General features: G+C 41.0%; 1 protein-coding gene across 3 annotated transcripts in view; it reads left to right on the forward strand.

The window, feature by feature from the left end:
* Positions 1 to 437: 437 nt before the first annotated feature.
* Positions 438 to 17,414, forward strand: part of LRP5 (LDL receptor related protein 5) — a gene marked incomplete at its 5' end in the record, with an annotated part of 129,279 nt that continues 112,302 nt past the window's right edge. For 2 of the 3 annotated variants that reach the window (XM_080619944.1, XM_080619945.1), the window contains one exon: positions 441 to 525. In XM_080619944.1, coding sequence (XP_080476070.1) covers positions 441 to 525 — 85 coding nt within the window. Of the gene's footprint in view, positions 526 to 17,414 lie in introns of all 3 variants that reach the window. The other variant, XM_080619946.1, reaches the window with a different exon arrangement.

The following is a 17,414-nucleotide window of genomic DNA, read 5'->3' on the forward strand; positions in this document are numbered from 1 at the left end:
AAGGTCTCCTCAGGGCCTTCTCTTTTCCAGGCTGAACAAGCCCAGCTCTCTCAGCCTGTCTCTATAGAAGAGTGGCTCCAGGCTTCAGAGCATCTTCGTGGCCTTGTCTGGACTCCCTCTAACAGATCAGATAAACACATGTATTTATCTTTATTAAGACAAGTCACTTGACAGCAGTGGAAGTATCTTCCAGTCACCAAATTATCGGTTCAGTCCTCACGAAGACTCCTTCTAGAAGCTTAAGCAGCCATGGCCAAGGTCGCTTTCCCAGGGGCGGCTCCTAAATGGATGATGGAGGAGGAGAAGGAGGAGGGTCGTCTCTAACGCCTTCCCCATTCCCCGCCCTCCTCCCTTCCTCCTCGCCGAGCACAGCGCCCCGAGCATGGAGCCTGCCTGAGACGCTCCGTGGGCTCCAGCAGCTGCGGCGGCGGCGGCACAACATGGAGGCTGCGGCCCCGCCGCTGCTGCTGCTGCTGCGGCTCCTGGCCGCCTCGGTGCTGCGGTGCGGGCCGGGCTCGGCCGGGGGTAAGCTCTCGGGGACGCGGGGCGGCGGGAGGCGGGAGCCGGTGTCCCTTTTGTTGTCGGACTTGAGCAAACTTTCCTCCGCGCTCCGCCGGGGTGGGGTGGGGGGGCGGCCCGGGCCGGGCTCCGGCATCGGGGGAAGGACGCGCACATGGACGGGACGGGAGGAGGAGGGCGGGAGGCTGGGTGAGTCTTCCCCCCAAACTATTCCTCCTCACCCATGTTCGTGCAAAGAGGGGGCGCGGAGGAGGAGGCCTCTGCTTCCCGTCCCTCCTACAGGGTGAACCCGGTTTCCCCCCGCGGGTGGCTCAGGTAAACGGGTACAGCTGCCACAAGAGAGACGAAAGTCGCCCCCCTTCCCGTTTCGTTCTCGTTCCGTTCCCGTCCTTCCGCGGTTCCGAGCAGGGATTTCGCTCGGGTGTCGGGTGTCGCTCATCAAACTCTTGGCAGGGCTGAGGAGGGGGTGGGGGGAAAAGAGAGTGGAAGGAGAATGTGTGCGTGTGAGTCCCCTCCGGGCCCCCCAGCTCCGTTTTAAGGCTGTGGGACAGGGGGGCTGCGGCGGGAGGAACCGGCTGGCCCGGCTGGAAGCAGCGCCGGGCGGCGTCCGGGCCGGCCCGGGGTGTGGGGTTCGGTCTGGGTCCGAGCCCAGAGCCGCAGTGGCTGCCGGAGCTGTGTCCCGTCTGCCCCGTGCCGGCGGAGCGCTGGGCCTCGCGGTCACCCGCCGCCCATCCCGGGCGCGGAGTCTGCCCTTTGCTTTCCGTTTTTAAGCGAACGCGTTAATCCTTTAAAAGCACGAATAGAGGCAGTGCTCTGCCTGTAGCACCCGTGGGGAGAGGCTGAGGTCTGTTCCCCATCCTTCCTCCTCATCCCTGCTTCGGTCCCCACTTGATATCACCGAAGATAGGGAGTTAGGGCTGCATGTGTGAGACTTTTGGGGTTTGTTTTGCTGCTGTGTCTGGTCTGCCCGAATACATCACCCTCGAGGTTCAGCAAGCTGAAGCCTAGTTGTGATTTCCTATGTAGTTTAGAAAACTCGGCAGTGTGGCCAAGGCTGTCAGAACATCACCTCGGGGCCTCCTTTATTAGGCCACCCACCTTTTCAAACTGTCTGTAATTATTAGAACTGTCAGAGCCAGAGAGCAGACCATTTTCTGCTGGCATCATCGTTCTGTATTTCTAGTTGGAGCTCTGTGCAGGTGTGTGTTATGTGTTGCTTCTTCTGTCAGGGTTATGTGAGAAAGATGCCCTTCACAGCTCAGGATGCACCTTCTCTGTGCATGTTGCCTGAAAACCTGAAGCGTGGCTTTGTCCCCTTCTGAATGCTTACGTTTGTGTAAAGATGTTCATGTTCCTACTTGACTGAATGAAGCTATGTAGCTTTGGGGGTGGGGGAATCAACATACAGGAGTCTTAGATGAAGAGAGAACAGACTGATAGTGTTCTTGAGGATTTTCTTTACATCACTTAACAGATTTAACCATTTACGCTTACTTAACAGACTCTAATGGGAATATTAGAAAAAGGGATAACTTTGGATTTGGAACTCTGAGGAAAATAAAAGTTCACAATAAAACTCAGAAATAACTTGTAACTTGGAGCTTGGTTTTCATTCGCCCTGTTTTAGAGACGGTGATTCTTTTAACATAGTCTGTGTTCTGTATCAAGAGTCACCTTCCTTAATGTGCATGGAAAAGCTCTTCTACAAATGTACCTTTTTTTTTTTTTTACTAATTAGCTAAAGAGTCATGGTTATAAATCTTAATGACATTGCTTTTGTTCTGCCTATTTAGTAGGAAGGTATGGGACTCTTTTGTTACATTGGTCTGGATGGTACTTTTAAGGACAGCTCATCTGTCCTGTCAGAAGGAGCATGGATGTACTTATGAGAGGCTTTCCATGGTTATAGTTCAATTTCTGAGAACCTCCACTCTGGTTACACAGATGCCTAACTTCAGGGGACTTTCAATGCTTATTTTTATGTGCTTATCTTACAAATATTTAAATACATCTCTGCAAGAGTGGGGATATGCTGGAACGTCTGCAGTTTTAAAGTGTCTGCAAAGTTTGGCATGTTGCAATGGATCCCGAATATTTTGGCTATGAAATAATTTTGCTGCAGAGCTATGCCCTTGCTCTATACATGGTGGTGTCAGGAGTGATGTTATTTATGTGGCTTGAAATAATGATGAACCTCTTTCAGATATGGGTTATACTTGACTCTTGTTTTAATGGGATAAGACAAAATGATTGTTACGTTTAGTACTTCCTTGAAGGGGGGAATTTCTTACCTGTGCAAAATATTAAGGAGCAAGATAGGTATTACAACAGCATGTTTTCATCTGAAAGTTCTAAATGTTTAATCTTGCACAGTAGGTGTTTTATGTGGGGCTCTTAAAACGTGAAAGTAATTGAGAAGAATTATCTCAAGCAAGAATTATTTTTACTTAAACCCTCAACAGCATGGTTAGCTGTTGCTTGCCGTGCACTAGAACATTTCCCAAAACTGTGGAATTGTGTCTTAGATTTCTTCAATGGAAAGACTTATTTGTGTGTGAGGTGTCCCTACCCATGGCAGGGGGCTTGGAACTAGATGATCTTAAGGTCCTTTCCAGCCCTAACTATTCTATGATTCTATTTACCTGATATTAAGAAACACAAGACAAAGATGAGCAGAGAAATATGACAGGGTGATTACAAAAGTTTGAAACTAGAGGTGAAGGTGGAATAAAAAATGCATTTTAATTTTATGATGGGGAAATGCGATATGTAGGAGTCCTTAACTGCATTTCAGTGCCATTTCAGTCAGTCTGTCATTGATTTAGGGGGCTATTTTCCTAGTAACTACTACTAGCATAATATGAGGGTCTGTCACAAATTATGGTCATAAATCCTCTTGAAATAGTGAGGAAATACTGCAACTCCAGTCTGACTCTGAAGTTTAAGTTAATCCTTTAGAAGCACGGAATCTTCGGTCTCCAGACAAAGTATGATGGCTTTAACAGTCTTAGGTATGGTATGTGCATTCATTTGTTACTATTTCATTTTAAATTAAATCAGTTTAATTTTAAATTAATTTAAAAGCATCCACAGATTCTTTAAGATTACTCATACTGTAGATATGTCTGTAATATATAAATGTGCGTGACACACAAAGTCTGTTCTTCAGAAGAGCGTGAATGCATTTCATCAATAGCCTGGTGTAAATTCCACCATTGCCTCTTGTATTTTTGCACTTTTTTTTTTTTTTTTTTTTTTTGAACAACAGCTGTGTTAGCTTTTATCTTAAGAATGTTTTGGGGTTTGTTTTTTACTGGTTTATAATGTGGTTTTGTTCCACCCATGAATTTTCTCAGTTCGGCGCATTTCTTGACTAATGCAAGCCAAGGTAACTTTTTAGCAAACACAGAGGTTGTTTCTAGGAACTTGTTACCCTTCATTGTTATGGTAAGGCCTGGCAGCATAACAACAAATAAAGGTTACAAAATCTCTCTGAATATAGACACATGTGACTTACAAAGAGTGTCTAATGTAACCTTGCTTCTAGTTAAAGTTTAGCCAGCAGTACAGAGTTAGAAGTAGTTCTCTCTCTTTTTGTTAAAGTGCAAATAAAGAGATTTCACTATTTGTGATGCACAGAAATAGCTTTAATGACAAGGTTTAGTATGTGTTCGATCAGTATTTTTTGTGAACATGCCGTGTTTTATGAAAACAATCTGCCATCTTGAGGTTGAGCACAATTACTATGCTGAAATTCTTTGTTAGAAAGAAGTTACAGTAGGTAACTTTATTTTTCGTCATCCTAAGAAATCCTCTGATTTTTTTTTTTTTTCATTATGTCTTTAACCCAAGAGCTATTAAACATTCAAAATGTTTGGCTTTTGTAAGTTTGGAATTTCTCATGGGAGTTGATATGGCTGGAAAAAACAGCACCGAAAACATTTGAAGGAAGTCGTTGTTATTTTCTGCTCAAGACCTTTGTGTAGAACTCAAATAGGTGTCAACCTGAGCCTTGAGGGAAGAACAAGTATCCCCCCAGTTTACGGCCCAGGCCAGCAGCAATGCAACTCTACCACGCATAATGGAGTCAGCATTTACTTTGGAGATTTTGAGGCATGTGGGTTATTTTCCTTTTTTGCTATATTGCTTTCCATCAGGATGTGTCCAACAACACTGCAGGTACGCTTAGGGCAGAAGCAAATAATTAGGTTATTGGCTGGGGACCCTGGCTGGCCAAAACCATGTGCTGTTTGGATGCTTGAAACTTTCTGAAGAAGTCAAAGATGTGCCATCTCCTGACAGCCCACAGCTGGGACCTCTAACTGCAGGCATTACTTCTGGGGAGTCTTACTGCTATTAAATTAGGCTATGGGAAGTCTCATGATAGAGTCAAAGGGTATTTTGAGTACGTTTTGAGATTTTGGGTGATGAAACAGTTGTGGTGAGAGGAGGAGAGAAACTGGGAAGTATGTCCCACAAAGTATTGTTTGTTAGGAGTTTATGGGCCAACAATTCTTTCCACTCCTCTCTCAGAAAAATCAGAATGTAGAGATCACCAGCATCTCATCTTCGTGGTTTCTGTTTAGTAAAGATTGAAAGTATCTGTTAAGCCACAAAATTCTGCTGAGAAGCTCCAAAGAGTGTAAAGAATGGGTGTTGAGGGTCCCTGTAATAAATGGATCTTTCAGTTTTGCTGTTTCATTTACTCTTATTTGACTTACACTTTGCCTGCTAGCATAGGGAGATGTAAGGTGTCAGTTTGTATTAATGTTAAATCCACGGGGGACTTTTGCAAGGATGTTGGTAAATTGAAACATACTTGATTTAAATTGGTTTGTTTGCTCTGGATGATAAAAAGGTTAAAGCAACTGAAACTGCTTTTAGACCAATAAATACCTTATATGAGTGTGGTTTGTTGGATTAGCTTAATGGGGACAGTCTGCTGGGAAAAGGAATTTCTCAAGTGTGAATAAGCTACAGAATTGTCTTCATTTCGCAGTATGAAGGTTTATTGCTATTGTAGTAAACAGCACTCATAGCAGATGCAGTAGTAAGTTCCTAGTATGATTGTCAATGGTGTGAGAAGCTCAAATGTTGGCATATGTATTTAAAAATGTCCCCTCTTATAATAGCTGTTGAATACTGTTTGGCACTTTGGCTTTCTGAAGTGCTGTATGAGTATTGGCTAGTCGTGAATATTCTGTTAACACAGCATTTATTATTTATGTTATATACATAAGGAAATTGAGCTTACCCAGTTAAAGATAACTAACTTCCTTTGACCAGTAATAAATGTTGTCTTTGTGGAGGCAGAATTAAGGTTTTTAAACTCTGGTATTCCTGTTGAGACTAAAGAGGTAAACCAGGTAATAGTTCAATAAAACTATGAAGTATGCTTTTCCTGAACTATGATGGAAAATGATGCAGCTGGAGAAAGGAAGTGGCAAGTGTGCTAGGTTATACCTCTTCCATCTATTATGAAAGGTGGAAAGATTGAAATTATATTGCTGTCTTTCGATGTGGCTGTGTTTTCAGGTTTTTTTCTCATGGATTCTTGTTAGAGGGCACATGATGTCCTTTCAAAGTGCAGTGCTCTTAGTTTGATGATTCTGTCCTTTTTACAGTACCCTTGTTGGCTGGACTTCTGTCTGAGAGGGAGATGAATGACTGAATTACTTACCTTGGCATCTCTTCATTTGGCTTGGGATTTGACAATGATGATTCCAGAGGTTTTCTGTTGCCCTTTCTTTAGGTTGCCTTGAGTGTATGTTGACTTTCACTTCACTGTGTTGTTGCATTAAATGTGATTCATTAAACATTTGTTAATACTTGTAGCTTGTTGCACATGATAGTAAAAGTGATAAATTAGGTCTGGGGGACTGCTGATCCTCGAGAGGAATTAGATCGGAGGTAGGAGGTGGCAGCAAGTGAAGACAGAAGCTTGACCTTTTGTTTCTGTGGTGTTTTATGAGTCAAAAAAAAGCCAGAGTGGGAGCAAGTGTTGCCTGCTTTATGTTCCTAAACCTGCTGCTGGATGAGGAGGAGCTGTGGTTGGAGTGCACCTGCTTAGTGAATTTCTCGGCTTTTGGGTTCGGAAATCAAGTAGAATTACAAAAATGTGATATTGTGGATGTTCTTTTCTGCTGTTCAGTGCTGGTTTTAACTAAATCAAAGAGGAAAAGAATGGAGGATAGGAGAAAATGTAATTAAAGTGTACAGTGTTGTTATAATCTATGGGTTATTTATATGTCATTTGAGAACTTTTATAGAATAGTGTATGTACTTTAAGCTTAAGCCATATACTCCACATTACGAATTAGATCCAGATTATGCCTGACAACAGTAATGCACTTAAATCCTTGTCAAAAACTTCACCACACCTTCTGTGGAAGTTTCAGTTTTACTTGGATTCTGCATTCATGGATGCTTTGTCCAGTTCTTGTGCTTTTTTTTCATTCATTTTGCATGAACACATTATTTTCTGTTCTTCCAAATTAAAAATCATCCTAGCTGGACTTCTGAAGGAGGGGAGAAAGAGAATGTTTGGTTTGGTTTTTTTTTGGCAATGTGATTTATTACTATTTTTAGTGCAAACCTTCACACTAGAGAGCATGGCTATGAAGAAGGTGAAGTTGCTTCCTTTTGTACCTTTATAAATTGAGAGTGAGACATACCCCTAAGTCTGTCTCGATCTACTTGTCTTTAGATGAATTAAAAAACCAACAGCACAGAATGCTGAAATGAAAATGTATCTTGTGGATTAACCAAACCAAAATGTTTTTGTGTGTCTTATGTTGCTTCCAGTTGTCTAGTGTGTAGGATGTCCTGACCTACAGCTGCACTTTGGTATGCCACACTTCTGCTGTTCTCTTTTCTCTAGGGTTTGGCCTTGCTGTAAGAGATGAAATACTTTTTCAGTGGACTCAATGACAGTGGTGATCAGAAGAACCCTATTTTATCTTGTACATGCTCCTGAACTAAGGAGCTCGGTTGTGCATGGTGTAGAAAAGTGTTTTTCAGGTTTCCCACCATGACACATCTCTGGTACCTTTCTGGAGTAGCTGCCTTATGCCACCTGAAGCTTTGTTTCTTTGTAGAGTGGAGTTTTTATTTTTTTCTTATTTCTCTGACTTCCTAAATAACTTACTCTTTATGTCTGGCTCTTCAGATAAGACTGAAGGGTACTTTTTGGTGACACTGAGTGAGTTGTCTGCCAGCTGTTTCATTGTTACGAGATTTTGGTCGGTCTTGCACCCTGTGGGTTGCTTGGTCACTTTGTCATGTCCTTTTCCATCAGGCTGTCTTTTCTGTGATACTTTGTGAGTTGTGGCATATTCCTGTCTAACCATGAAGAGGCTGTTGAGGGTTGAAATCTGTCTTGAACTTTATTAATTCTTTTAAGTTGAATTCCTTAGCTTTAAGTTTTAGAAGTGGTTTATACTTGATATTTGAGGCAATGTGAAAGGCTGTATGTCTTTATTGTTGTTGTTGTTCAAGGAACATTTCAAAATGATTGATAAAGGACAGCTTCTACAAGTTATCGTGCAAAAAGAAAAAGAAGGGGTTTGGAGCAAAGAAGTACTGCTTGAAAAGGACAATCGCAAAGCGATGGCATTTGGAGTAACCGGGAAATGTTGCTGCTGTGTGTCTGTTTTCAGATACTGTTTTACTGTAATCACTTAGACCAGCATCTTGGTGATGCCATGAAAATACATTCCAAAGTAGAAGTATATTTGTATCCGTTTTCCATTACATTATGGAGGAAGAGAAAAAGCAAGAGTTTGGCTCTTGGATAACAAGCTGTCCCTGCTGATGACAGTGAATAATTCAAGAAGGAGAAGGAATGAAAGGTCATGAGATTTATTCTCTGATATTTGACTATAGGGGATATCTGTATAACGTACTTAATGTTCTCTTAGCACTTGTAGCTTAGTACAAAAGCCATAATGTTGTTTCTTGAGCATCTCAAAGCAGCAGAATTTAAAACCCAAAAACCTAATCCTTTGTTACATACAAAGTGTCAACTTTGACCACTGAATCATAACCAATGTATCAATCACTATGTTTATTGTGCATATCATTTAAAGGGGCTTTGGAAGTTTTAATTTGTGTAACCAGTTATTTCAAATAGAGTTCTTGTCTGACTTCCTCTTTGTCAGGATGCATCAGTTCTGAGCTTGGAGGAGGTGATCCTTGAACATTAACGAGCTTTCTTGGGCAGCTGTTCGCTCCAGGACTTTATCTTATTGTATCTTACCAAGCAGATCCTTCAAGAAGCCAAAGTCAACTCTCCTGAAGTCCAGGGTAGTGAGCTTGCTGCGCACCCCCCCTCGCAACTTTTCATGGTCACTGCAGCCAAGGCAGCCATTGAGCTTCATATTCCCCACCAGCCCCTCCTTGTTGCAAACAAGGTCCAGCATAGCCACTCTCCTCATTTGGGTCCTCTTATGACCTCTCGAGAAGGAAGTAATCATCGAGGCATTCCTGGAACCTCCTGCTGTGTTGTCCCTTCAACAGATAAACTGTAGGTGTTCTACAAGAGTTGCAGGTAGATAACTGAAGTGAGCTCTGTAGCTTGTGTGCAGAACTAATCCATACCATTTGGACTTCAAATGGCGTGCTTGACAGTAGGTATATTAACAGCCTGTTGCTAGGTCTTATTTGCCTAATAAACTTTTTGACAAACGCATTCTAATATTTTCAGAGGAGTTGCTGCCTGTTCACACTCAGTTTGTAGCCAAAAATGTGATATAGGTTGTGATTAATTTTCTCTTTGAAATGTTTTCATGGCTATGGTCATTCCACTCGATGTTACCATCACATCTAACTGCAACTGAAAAATTAAATGCTCAGCTATGAAGATTTTAATTTAAAGGGCAGAGTTGGCCAAGGAGTTATCCTGGCTACTTTTGAGCTTTCCTTCCTCTTCCAAAGCAACTGAAAACAACATGTTTTTCAGGATTGGGGGGTGGTAATGCTTCGGGTAATCCTGGCTGGTTGTGACAAAATCTCCGTGTAAGTACCTGTTAATGCCAAGGTCATTCTGTTGTTTGCAAATCTTAGTGTTTTAAAGAGCCTTCAAGATGTTTGTGGAAAGTGAAGTTGTTTTGCATGAGCCAGAGAACTGGGAAATGCCTGGATTTTACTTTGTAACTGGTAGTTACTCAGTTTAAATGTGCTACCAGACCACTCAGCTTCCCAGAGCAGGGACGGGTTTTCTTGTAGTTGGCAGAAGTGTTGACCTAGGAAAGTATTATCTTATAAGGTCCTGGCTAGTTTATGATGAAGTATGTACATGTGGAAGTGTGTAAGATATTGTGGGGGGGTGAGAGGTATTCCACATATGTATGTGTGTATATAATATGTATATATGTTCTTATGTACTTAAATACTTGGTTAACCAGTTTCTCCTGCTCTGTTATTTCGGGTTGGTTTTTTTCCTTTTTTTTTTTTTTTTTTTTTTTTTTTTTTTCCCTTTCATTCTAGTGGTTATGTTATTAAATAACTTTCCATTTCTGAAAAAAACTCACCTTGTTTATGGAGAATTTAACTCCTGATGTTTAATCTCAATACAGAATTTTAAGGAGGAAAGTTTCACAACTGCTAGGTATGGGACTGGGATTCAGTATACCTGGATTTGGTTTTGGTGGTGTTACAGTAGCATGCCCTTAAGTTTGTGAACTCCAGCTTTTCATCTGAGAAAAGGTGACACTGGTATATAAAAGGATTCTCTGAATGCATTTTAGAGTGTTTTACACAAGAAGCACCTCAGAGTAATCTATTCCTATACATAATGCTGTTTAAATAACCTTCTAGTAATAAACCTACTTTGTTTGACTCCATCGTATTACTTTATTAGTGACTGGTGTTTCACTGGAAATGAAACTGCAGACTAACAGAATGGTATGTAAGGGATGCCCAAAAAGGTAGGGTGATGTATATTTTATTCATGAAAATTGTGCCCTATAGTCTTTGGATCCTGCATTACAACTTCCCATACCTCTTTCAGTTTTTATTTTACAATTCCTGCATGTTGTATTCTTTTCCTGTGTTGGTAATTTTTCTTCTCAGCTTGAAAGCTCTTCTAGGCAGGGATCTTCTGTATTTTTTTTCCTTTTACCTGCTTGCTTTGTGTTATGTCATGTCCTCCTCCCTTCTCCCAAGAACCAAGATTGCTAAAGGCTGGAATGTCTGTAGGTGGGTAATTAAAAACAGTGGTCAAGAGAGCTCTTGGAAACTTGTTGGGTTACTTCTCTACGTCTCGTAAGTAGGATGATGAGGCAGCATCATTGAATGGAAGGAAAAAAACCCCACAAATAAAACCCAACCGACAACAACAACAAAACAATACCCAACCAAAACCCCCAAAACAAAACACCCTAGACCACCCTCCTAATTCTGGCAGTTTGAAGAGGCTGCCTGCTGTCCACTTGGCATGTGGCTCTGCTAACATTGTCTGTGCGTGATGGAATTGGTAAAACTGGAGAAGCTGCAGCTTAGACTGTGTTTGAGGATTGCTGCTTGGCATTCAGCCTACTACACAATGGAGAGAAGATGAGCAGCCAGAAGTACTTTGCGCTTGTGACCTTTGTTCCATATTATCTCTCAACTTGCATTGTCCAAATTAAGGTCTTCACTGTTATCTGCAAAAGATTTAAATGATCTAGGATTCATTTACCTTAGGGATTACCACCTTGACACATCCAGCCCTCCTCCATCCTGCTACAGTAATTACAGCTCATGGAAAATGTCTGGTTGCTGATCCCCAGGGTGTGGAACTCCTGGCATCTGGAGATAGAGCACATCTGGCGCTGGTCCTCAGAGGCAGAATTCAGCCAGCCCAAAGCTTATTGCATGTGGGGAATGATGCAAGTGACTTATTTTCTCTGAACAATGGCTACGGGATCTTTGTAAGCACTGGCCTCTCGCCTGGTTATTTTGAGTTGCTGGTTGTGTTTTTGTAGTTTTGGGTTTTTTTGTTCCCTTGAGGAAGTCTGTGTGCAATGAGGGAGGATGTGGAGTACTGTAAGTTCTTGATACAACTGACTCAGTCCTCCAAGCTATACTTGCTTCTTGACACTGGGAAAATGCAAAAATGCACATGTAAAAGCCACTGTGCCCATCCAGATGGCACTTGGTAGATACAGGTAAAGATTCTAGTGTGCTTTTTTGGTGCTTTTCTGATTCCTAGGATCCTGTGGAATCAATGTTGCAGGACAGAAAGGGTTTTCTTTTTAAAGGAGATGTACTTCAGTGCCCAACTTTGAGGAATGTTCTTGGAACCTGTTAGTATCACCTTCCTTGTACAGATTATAAGGCCTTTTTGTGTAACAAAACTTGCTTTGTTTAAAATAGCATATGAATGCAAAACCTAACAGCTATTCCACAGTTACATCCCCAGGGGTGCTTGTATTTTGGAATTTCCACAAAGACCTGTTCTGGAATACTACATTATAGTCTTTTCTCAGTTTTAGCCTTGGAACTCATTTTGTGCTGGATGGATTCGGACTATGTAACAGGCTTGTGTTACTGAATCTGATCATCTGCTGGTCATATAATTCATTATCACGGTTGTCTATAACATAACACTTGTTTATATGTTTGCTGACAGCTTCTTAGAATCTTCTGGTCCACAAATACTAGTTTCTGATGGACAAGGGTGCCTTTTAGGTATTCCTTCTCTTAACATATTTCTAAGATCCTATGAGAACATTTCAGGTCTTGTGGCAAGAGGGTCTTCCAAATGTGTTTTTGGCTCTTGCTTAGCAATGAGCCAGAGGTAGGTGGAAGGACTTGTTTGAATGGACAACAGGAAAAGTAATCATTTCCTTAGAAGCCCACACTTCAGGACAGGTGCACTCGAATCAGTGTATTAGTATGGGGTAGGAATTTGTTCTTTTACTTGTAAATTCTGACATTCTTTTATTATGGCTAAATTCTCCAGCTGTTTAGCTCCCTGGCCATTAACTGGGAGGAAGCTGCTTTGCACATTCTTTCCTATGCTCAGTTTTAGACTCTAGCAGCAGTTAACTTTTTTTTTTTTTTAATTTATTTTCTTTTTATAAATAAAATGTTGGTCTGTGTTGGAAACTAAGATGACTTCAGGTCTGACTTCCCTGCTGCGTGACTGTTATTGCTGTTGCAAACCACTGTGTTGACAGGAACTCATCATTGGTTCAGTAAAGCTTCATAGCAATTGAAAGTCTATGTAGCAGTGTTAATGAAAAGCTGTTGCATAGTTTCTGGAGGCTTGAGCATCAGCAGGCACATGGAGAGGTTGCAGGGATAAAAATATAACTTGTCAGCTGCTGTGCTCTGAAATACAGCTGCATGCAGTACTTTCTCCTGTGTAACTTTTCTGACACGTTCTTGTGAGGCAGAAGTCATATATTGAATTCTACGAAAACCTCACCATTTTCTCCAGAAACTAGACTTTGATAACTTTTTAACTGAAGAGTTTGTATACAAGAATAGAGCAGTCATGCACAGTGGGAGATGTGTAAGCATTATGTACACACACTTAAAACTGCAAAAAAAAAATTTAGCACCAGTTTCTTACTGTAAAGTCTGAATGAATGTTGACTGTTTATAAAAAGGAATGAACCTTGCAGGGTTATTTTCTTATTTAAGTATCAGCAGGACACGTGGAACAGATTACCGTGAGTGTTTGAGTAAGCTGAGTAAGCTTAGCTTGCTTGGCAATATTTCTTTCAATGAAAGTTTAGCTTTTAAGCTATCCAAGTTCAATCTAAGAACTTTGTCCTTCATCAGGAAGGTAAGATGGCTGTTATTGATGTGTACGATGTCAGTTGTCAGATCTGTTGTGTATGTGGTCATGAGTATGTTTTATTATCTTTATTTATAATGACTTTTAAACATGGAATGGTAATTTATTCAAAGTCATGTCATAAATATTATTTATTCCTAAGAGGAGGATTTCTCCTATTATTAAAATATTAACAAATACAAGCAAACATGCGTTTGCTTTACCATATTATTTTTTGAAAGCACAAAACCACCGATAAAAATTCCTTCCACTGAGCATTGTGTGTACAAGACACAGCAACACAGAGTCAGTGCTCTGCACATCTGCAACTAGGCAATACTCTGGCTGCAGCTAAGCTGGGCAAAGAAGTTGCTTTAGTAGTTTTTAAAATCTATTTGTCATTTTAAACTGCGATCCTTTTGAAAGGATCACCTAAAGGAAAGGAACTATGTGCGCAGTCACCCAGGCAGATTTCAGGCCACTAAAACATCTGTGAGGTAGTAGGAGACTGGGAGTTTGGGAGCAAGATGCATCTGAGGATGGGCTGGAACAGGGCTAGGGGGGGCATTGGGAATTCAACCAGACTCAGCTTCTGGCAGAACAAAACACATCTGATCAGCCCAATACAAAGGGCATATTTAAATCAACATCCCCTCTAGCACAGCATAGCTGGAGCTTGATTTTTGTAGAGTTTGTGGTTTGGCCTGGAATACCGTGTTTGTCAGGGGAGTATGCACTACACCCTACACTGCCCTGGGAGTTTAGGGAACCCCTCCAGCTGCTTTGCCTTCTGCAGTTTTACAACCTTCTCCAAGTGCAGAGCATCACCACTTTAATATTGTTTCTAGTCTCCTTTTTGGGACCTTTATCCTTGATTACATATCACGGTGTCATACACGTATATATCACACAATTCTGCAAATGCTAGAATTCAACAGGCACTGAAGAGAGTGGCCAATTAATAACCATGAGATTGTACAGAGCAGTAATGAGTCAGCTGCAAAATTGGTCCAGCTCCTATGTAACTCATCTTTTAAGGCCCCAAATTTCCATTCTTTCAGATTTTCTTCAGTTTTAAATAATTATTTAGACTCAAAGCCTTTTCTGAGAAAGTAAATTCTGGGCTGAATTTCAGAACATGTTTTCCTTCTTGGAGACACAGACTACCAGCCTACAAAATAGATACAAGGAGACTTGTATACCTGGATAAAGGAAGGAACAATTTTTGCCAGATTATGATCTTCACTACTTTGCGATACAGCAGAATTGTGAGCGAGCCACATGCACCTCCAGTTTAAAAGGAAAACAGTTTCATGGGGAAAACATCACTCAAACTCTTCTGCCTAAAAGTGACATACTACCAAATCTTAGTTTGGTATTAAGGATGCAGTGTTGAAGTAAATACAGTCACTGGTGGAAAGCTTACCAAAAATTTTTGGACCCAGGGATAAAAATGTGTCACAGCTGCAGATGATAGCTGCCAGGTAAATGATAATAGAATGTGGTCTTCCCTCTAAAGCAAGAATATCATCAGTTAATGAGCAATATTCCTTACATATCTTACTCAGATAATTTGAGCTAATCGTGTGCTTTGTGAGCTTGTGAACTGCAACACCATTGAAGATAAAGCTTGTGTAATTTGCATTAACAACAGAGTGCAAGCATGTCCCAAAGAGCATAGGATCCCATTCCATTATGTTCTTAAGAATCATACACTGATCACCAAAGATGCATGAAATCAATTTATGAAAACAGCTGTGTTCAGTGGCATCATGACACTTTTTTAATTAACACTTCCTTTCAGATATTGGAAGAGTTTAATCTTCAGCTTGGTTTGTAATTTACTATGATCCAAAATAAAGAAAGATTATTTTTTTTTGTGACCCTTGGCTGACTTTTGAAAAAAAAAAAGGAAGAAACGTCAGTGAAACCCTGAACATACTCTCTTTTCTAGCAAATCTAATATTTTTTTAACAGATGTTTGAGAAAAAGCTAAATTATGAGAAGCGCCATGTCTTTGTCTCCACAATATTGAAAAACACTTTAATAGAGCAGTAATAATAAGAGAACAGAAAATCTTTCTTGTAGTTCCAGCAGGACAAATGCTCCAGGTAACTTGCTGGACAAACACTGACTTTAGAGTCCTGTGTTAGAGGAGGTAAATTAAGTATTATTGGTGATATAAATACTAGCAGAATTTTACAGATTTCGTTATCTTAAGTAGTCCTTTTTACCTCATCTTCTTTTTGCTCTCCTTATTAATAAGCTCTCACAAAACTGAAATCTTAAATATTTGACTGGAAGAGAGTAATGAGACTTCACAAAAACCAGAAGTCCTGTCCACAGATTGGCACTAAAAACTTAGCTTCACACTGCCCAGCCCCATGTTGCAGGTTCCCATAACACGATGGTTTTATTTGGGAAGATTCTTAACTGTTAGAAGAAAACCGTATCAGATAGTGGAACCTATGTTTGAGTTTTTCACATCTGACTCGACTTCACTTTTATTCCAATGAATAACATTTGCCAGCAGCTGAATCCAGCACACGCTATTTCTTAGTGGTTTTCTGCATTTTACAAATGCATTTGTTGGAGGTAGAAGTAAAATGTCGTTTTCCAGCTTAAGATTTGCTCCTTTGGAGTTAATGTAACATCTGGAGCTAGAAATTGGAAACAATTCAGACCAGAAACAAGCATACCTTTGTCAAGCCTATATTTGTTCAAGTCCTGGAGAAAATTTACAAGCCAAATGTAGAAACACTGTTTTATCCATTAGAAGTTTGGAACCATCATTGCTGCATAATCTACTGTTATTGGCCAGACAGCTGTCTGCCAAACCAAGGAGGAATAAAATAAACTGAAAGAAAAAGAAACCAAACTCCAAAAAAACCCTGAAAAAAAGAACACCCCCAAACCAAAACCAGGAAAGAACCTTGCTCCCATTGGCATCAAGAGCCTAAAAAGGGGACACCACAGGGGTTTTTTCCATTCTTGGATTGACCTGTTACTTGCAACAAGAGCTGTGTTTAGATGGCCAAGGAAGTCACGCCTTCGTCTGTGTTATTCTACGTCAGATCATGCAGAAGTAGCACGAATCTTCATTTTCCTCTGTAGTTTTAAAGCTCTTACTGAGCGTGACATGGGGGTTAGGCGAATTTAAAATAACAAGGGCAAAATTATTGCCATGTACTCTGCATCACAGAATGTGAAACATCCAAGTGTTGGGGTTTTTTCCTGCCGTATCCCCTGTCCCTGTTTTTAAGCACTGCCTTTGCACTTAGCCATTTAGCAAAGCCCAGTGCCACTTCTGCTTATTCTAAAATCAGAAATTACCAGAAATCTGAATGGACAGACTGTTTCCAATTTTTGTGGGTACAAGCAGAGTGCCATATTAATTCTCACAAAGAAAACTGTCATGAGTCAGCTGACAGATAGCTCCAGTGCGGTCTGAATATGGTAAACACTGTTACGGAATTGAACCTGATGTCCTATAGTATTAGACAAAATACAAGTTTATAATTTAAAGAACCCTTAAACAAAATATGAAACCTTCTTACTGACAAGACAATGGAAATATTTGGTATTACAGAATGATGGTGGTGAGGCACTGGCACAGGTTGCCCAGAGAAGCTGTGGCTGCCACATCCCTGGCAATGTTCAAGGCCAGGTTGGACAGGGCTTGGAGTGACCTGCTCTAGTGGAAGGTGTCCCTGCCTATGGCAGGGGGTTGGAACTGGATGAGCTTTAAGATCTCCTCCAACACAAACCATTCTGTGATTCTATGAAAGCTGACAGTGGTGCAGGTCAGTAGATCATCCATGTGTATGTGATGGATCTCCCTCTGCTATGCACTTGCTCCATAAGAACACAGGGTTAGACTCAAACATCACAGCGCAGACCTGTGAGGTCCTGTTGCCTAGTTGTTTTTAAAGAGTGGGAAAGTTTTTACTTGTAAGGCTTACTGTCTACATGTAGAGTGGGATTTTCAGCGGGCCTTGGGAGCTTTGCCCACCATCACTAAAGTTTGATGGAAGTTGTCAGTTTATCCTCCCGTGGAGTTCAGTGCAGGTTATAATCTCCAACCAGCACCAAATAAAAAAGTTGACTTATAATACTGGAGGATGCTCAG

Source organism: Psittacula echo (genome assembly GCF_963264785.1).
Source record: "Psittacula echo genome assembly, chromosome: 5".
Lineage (NCBI taxonomy): Eukaryota > Metazoa > Chordata > Aves > Psittaciformes > Psittacidae > Psittacula > Psittacula echo.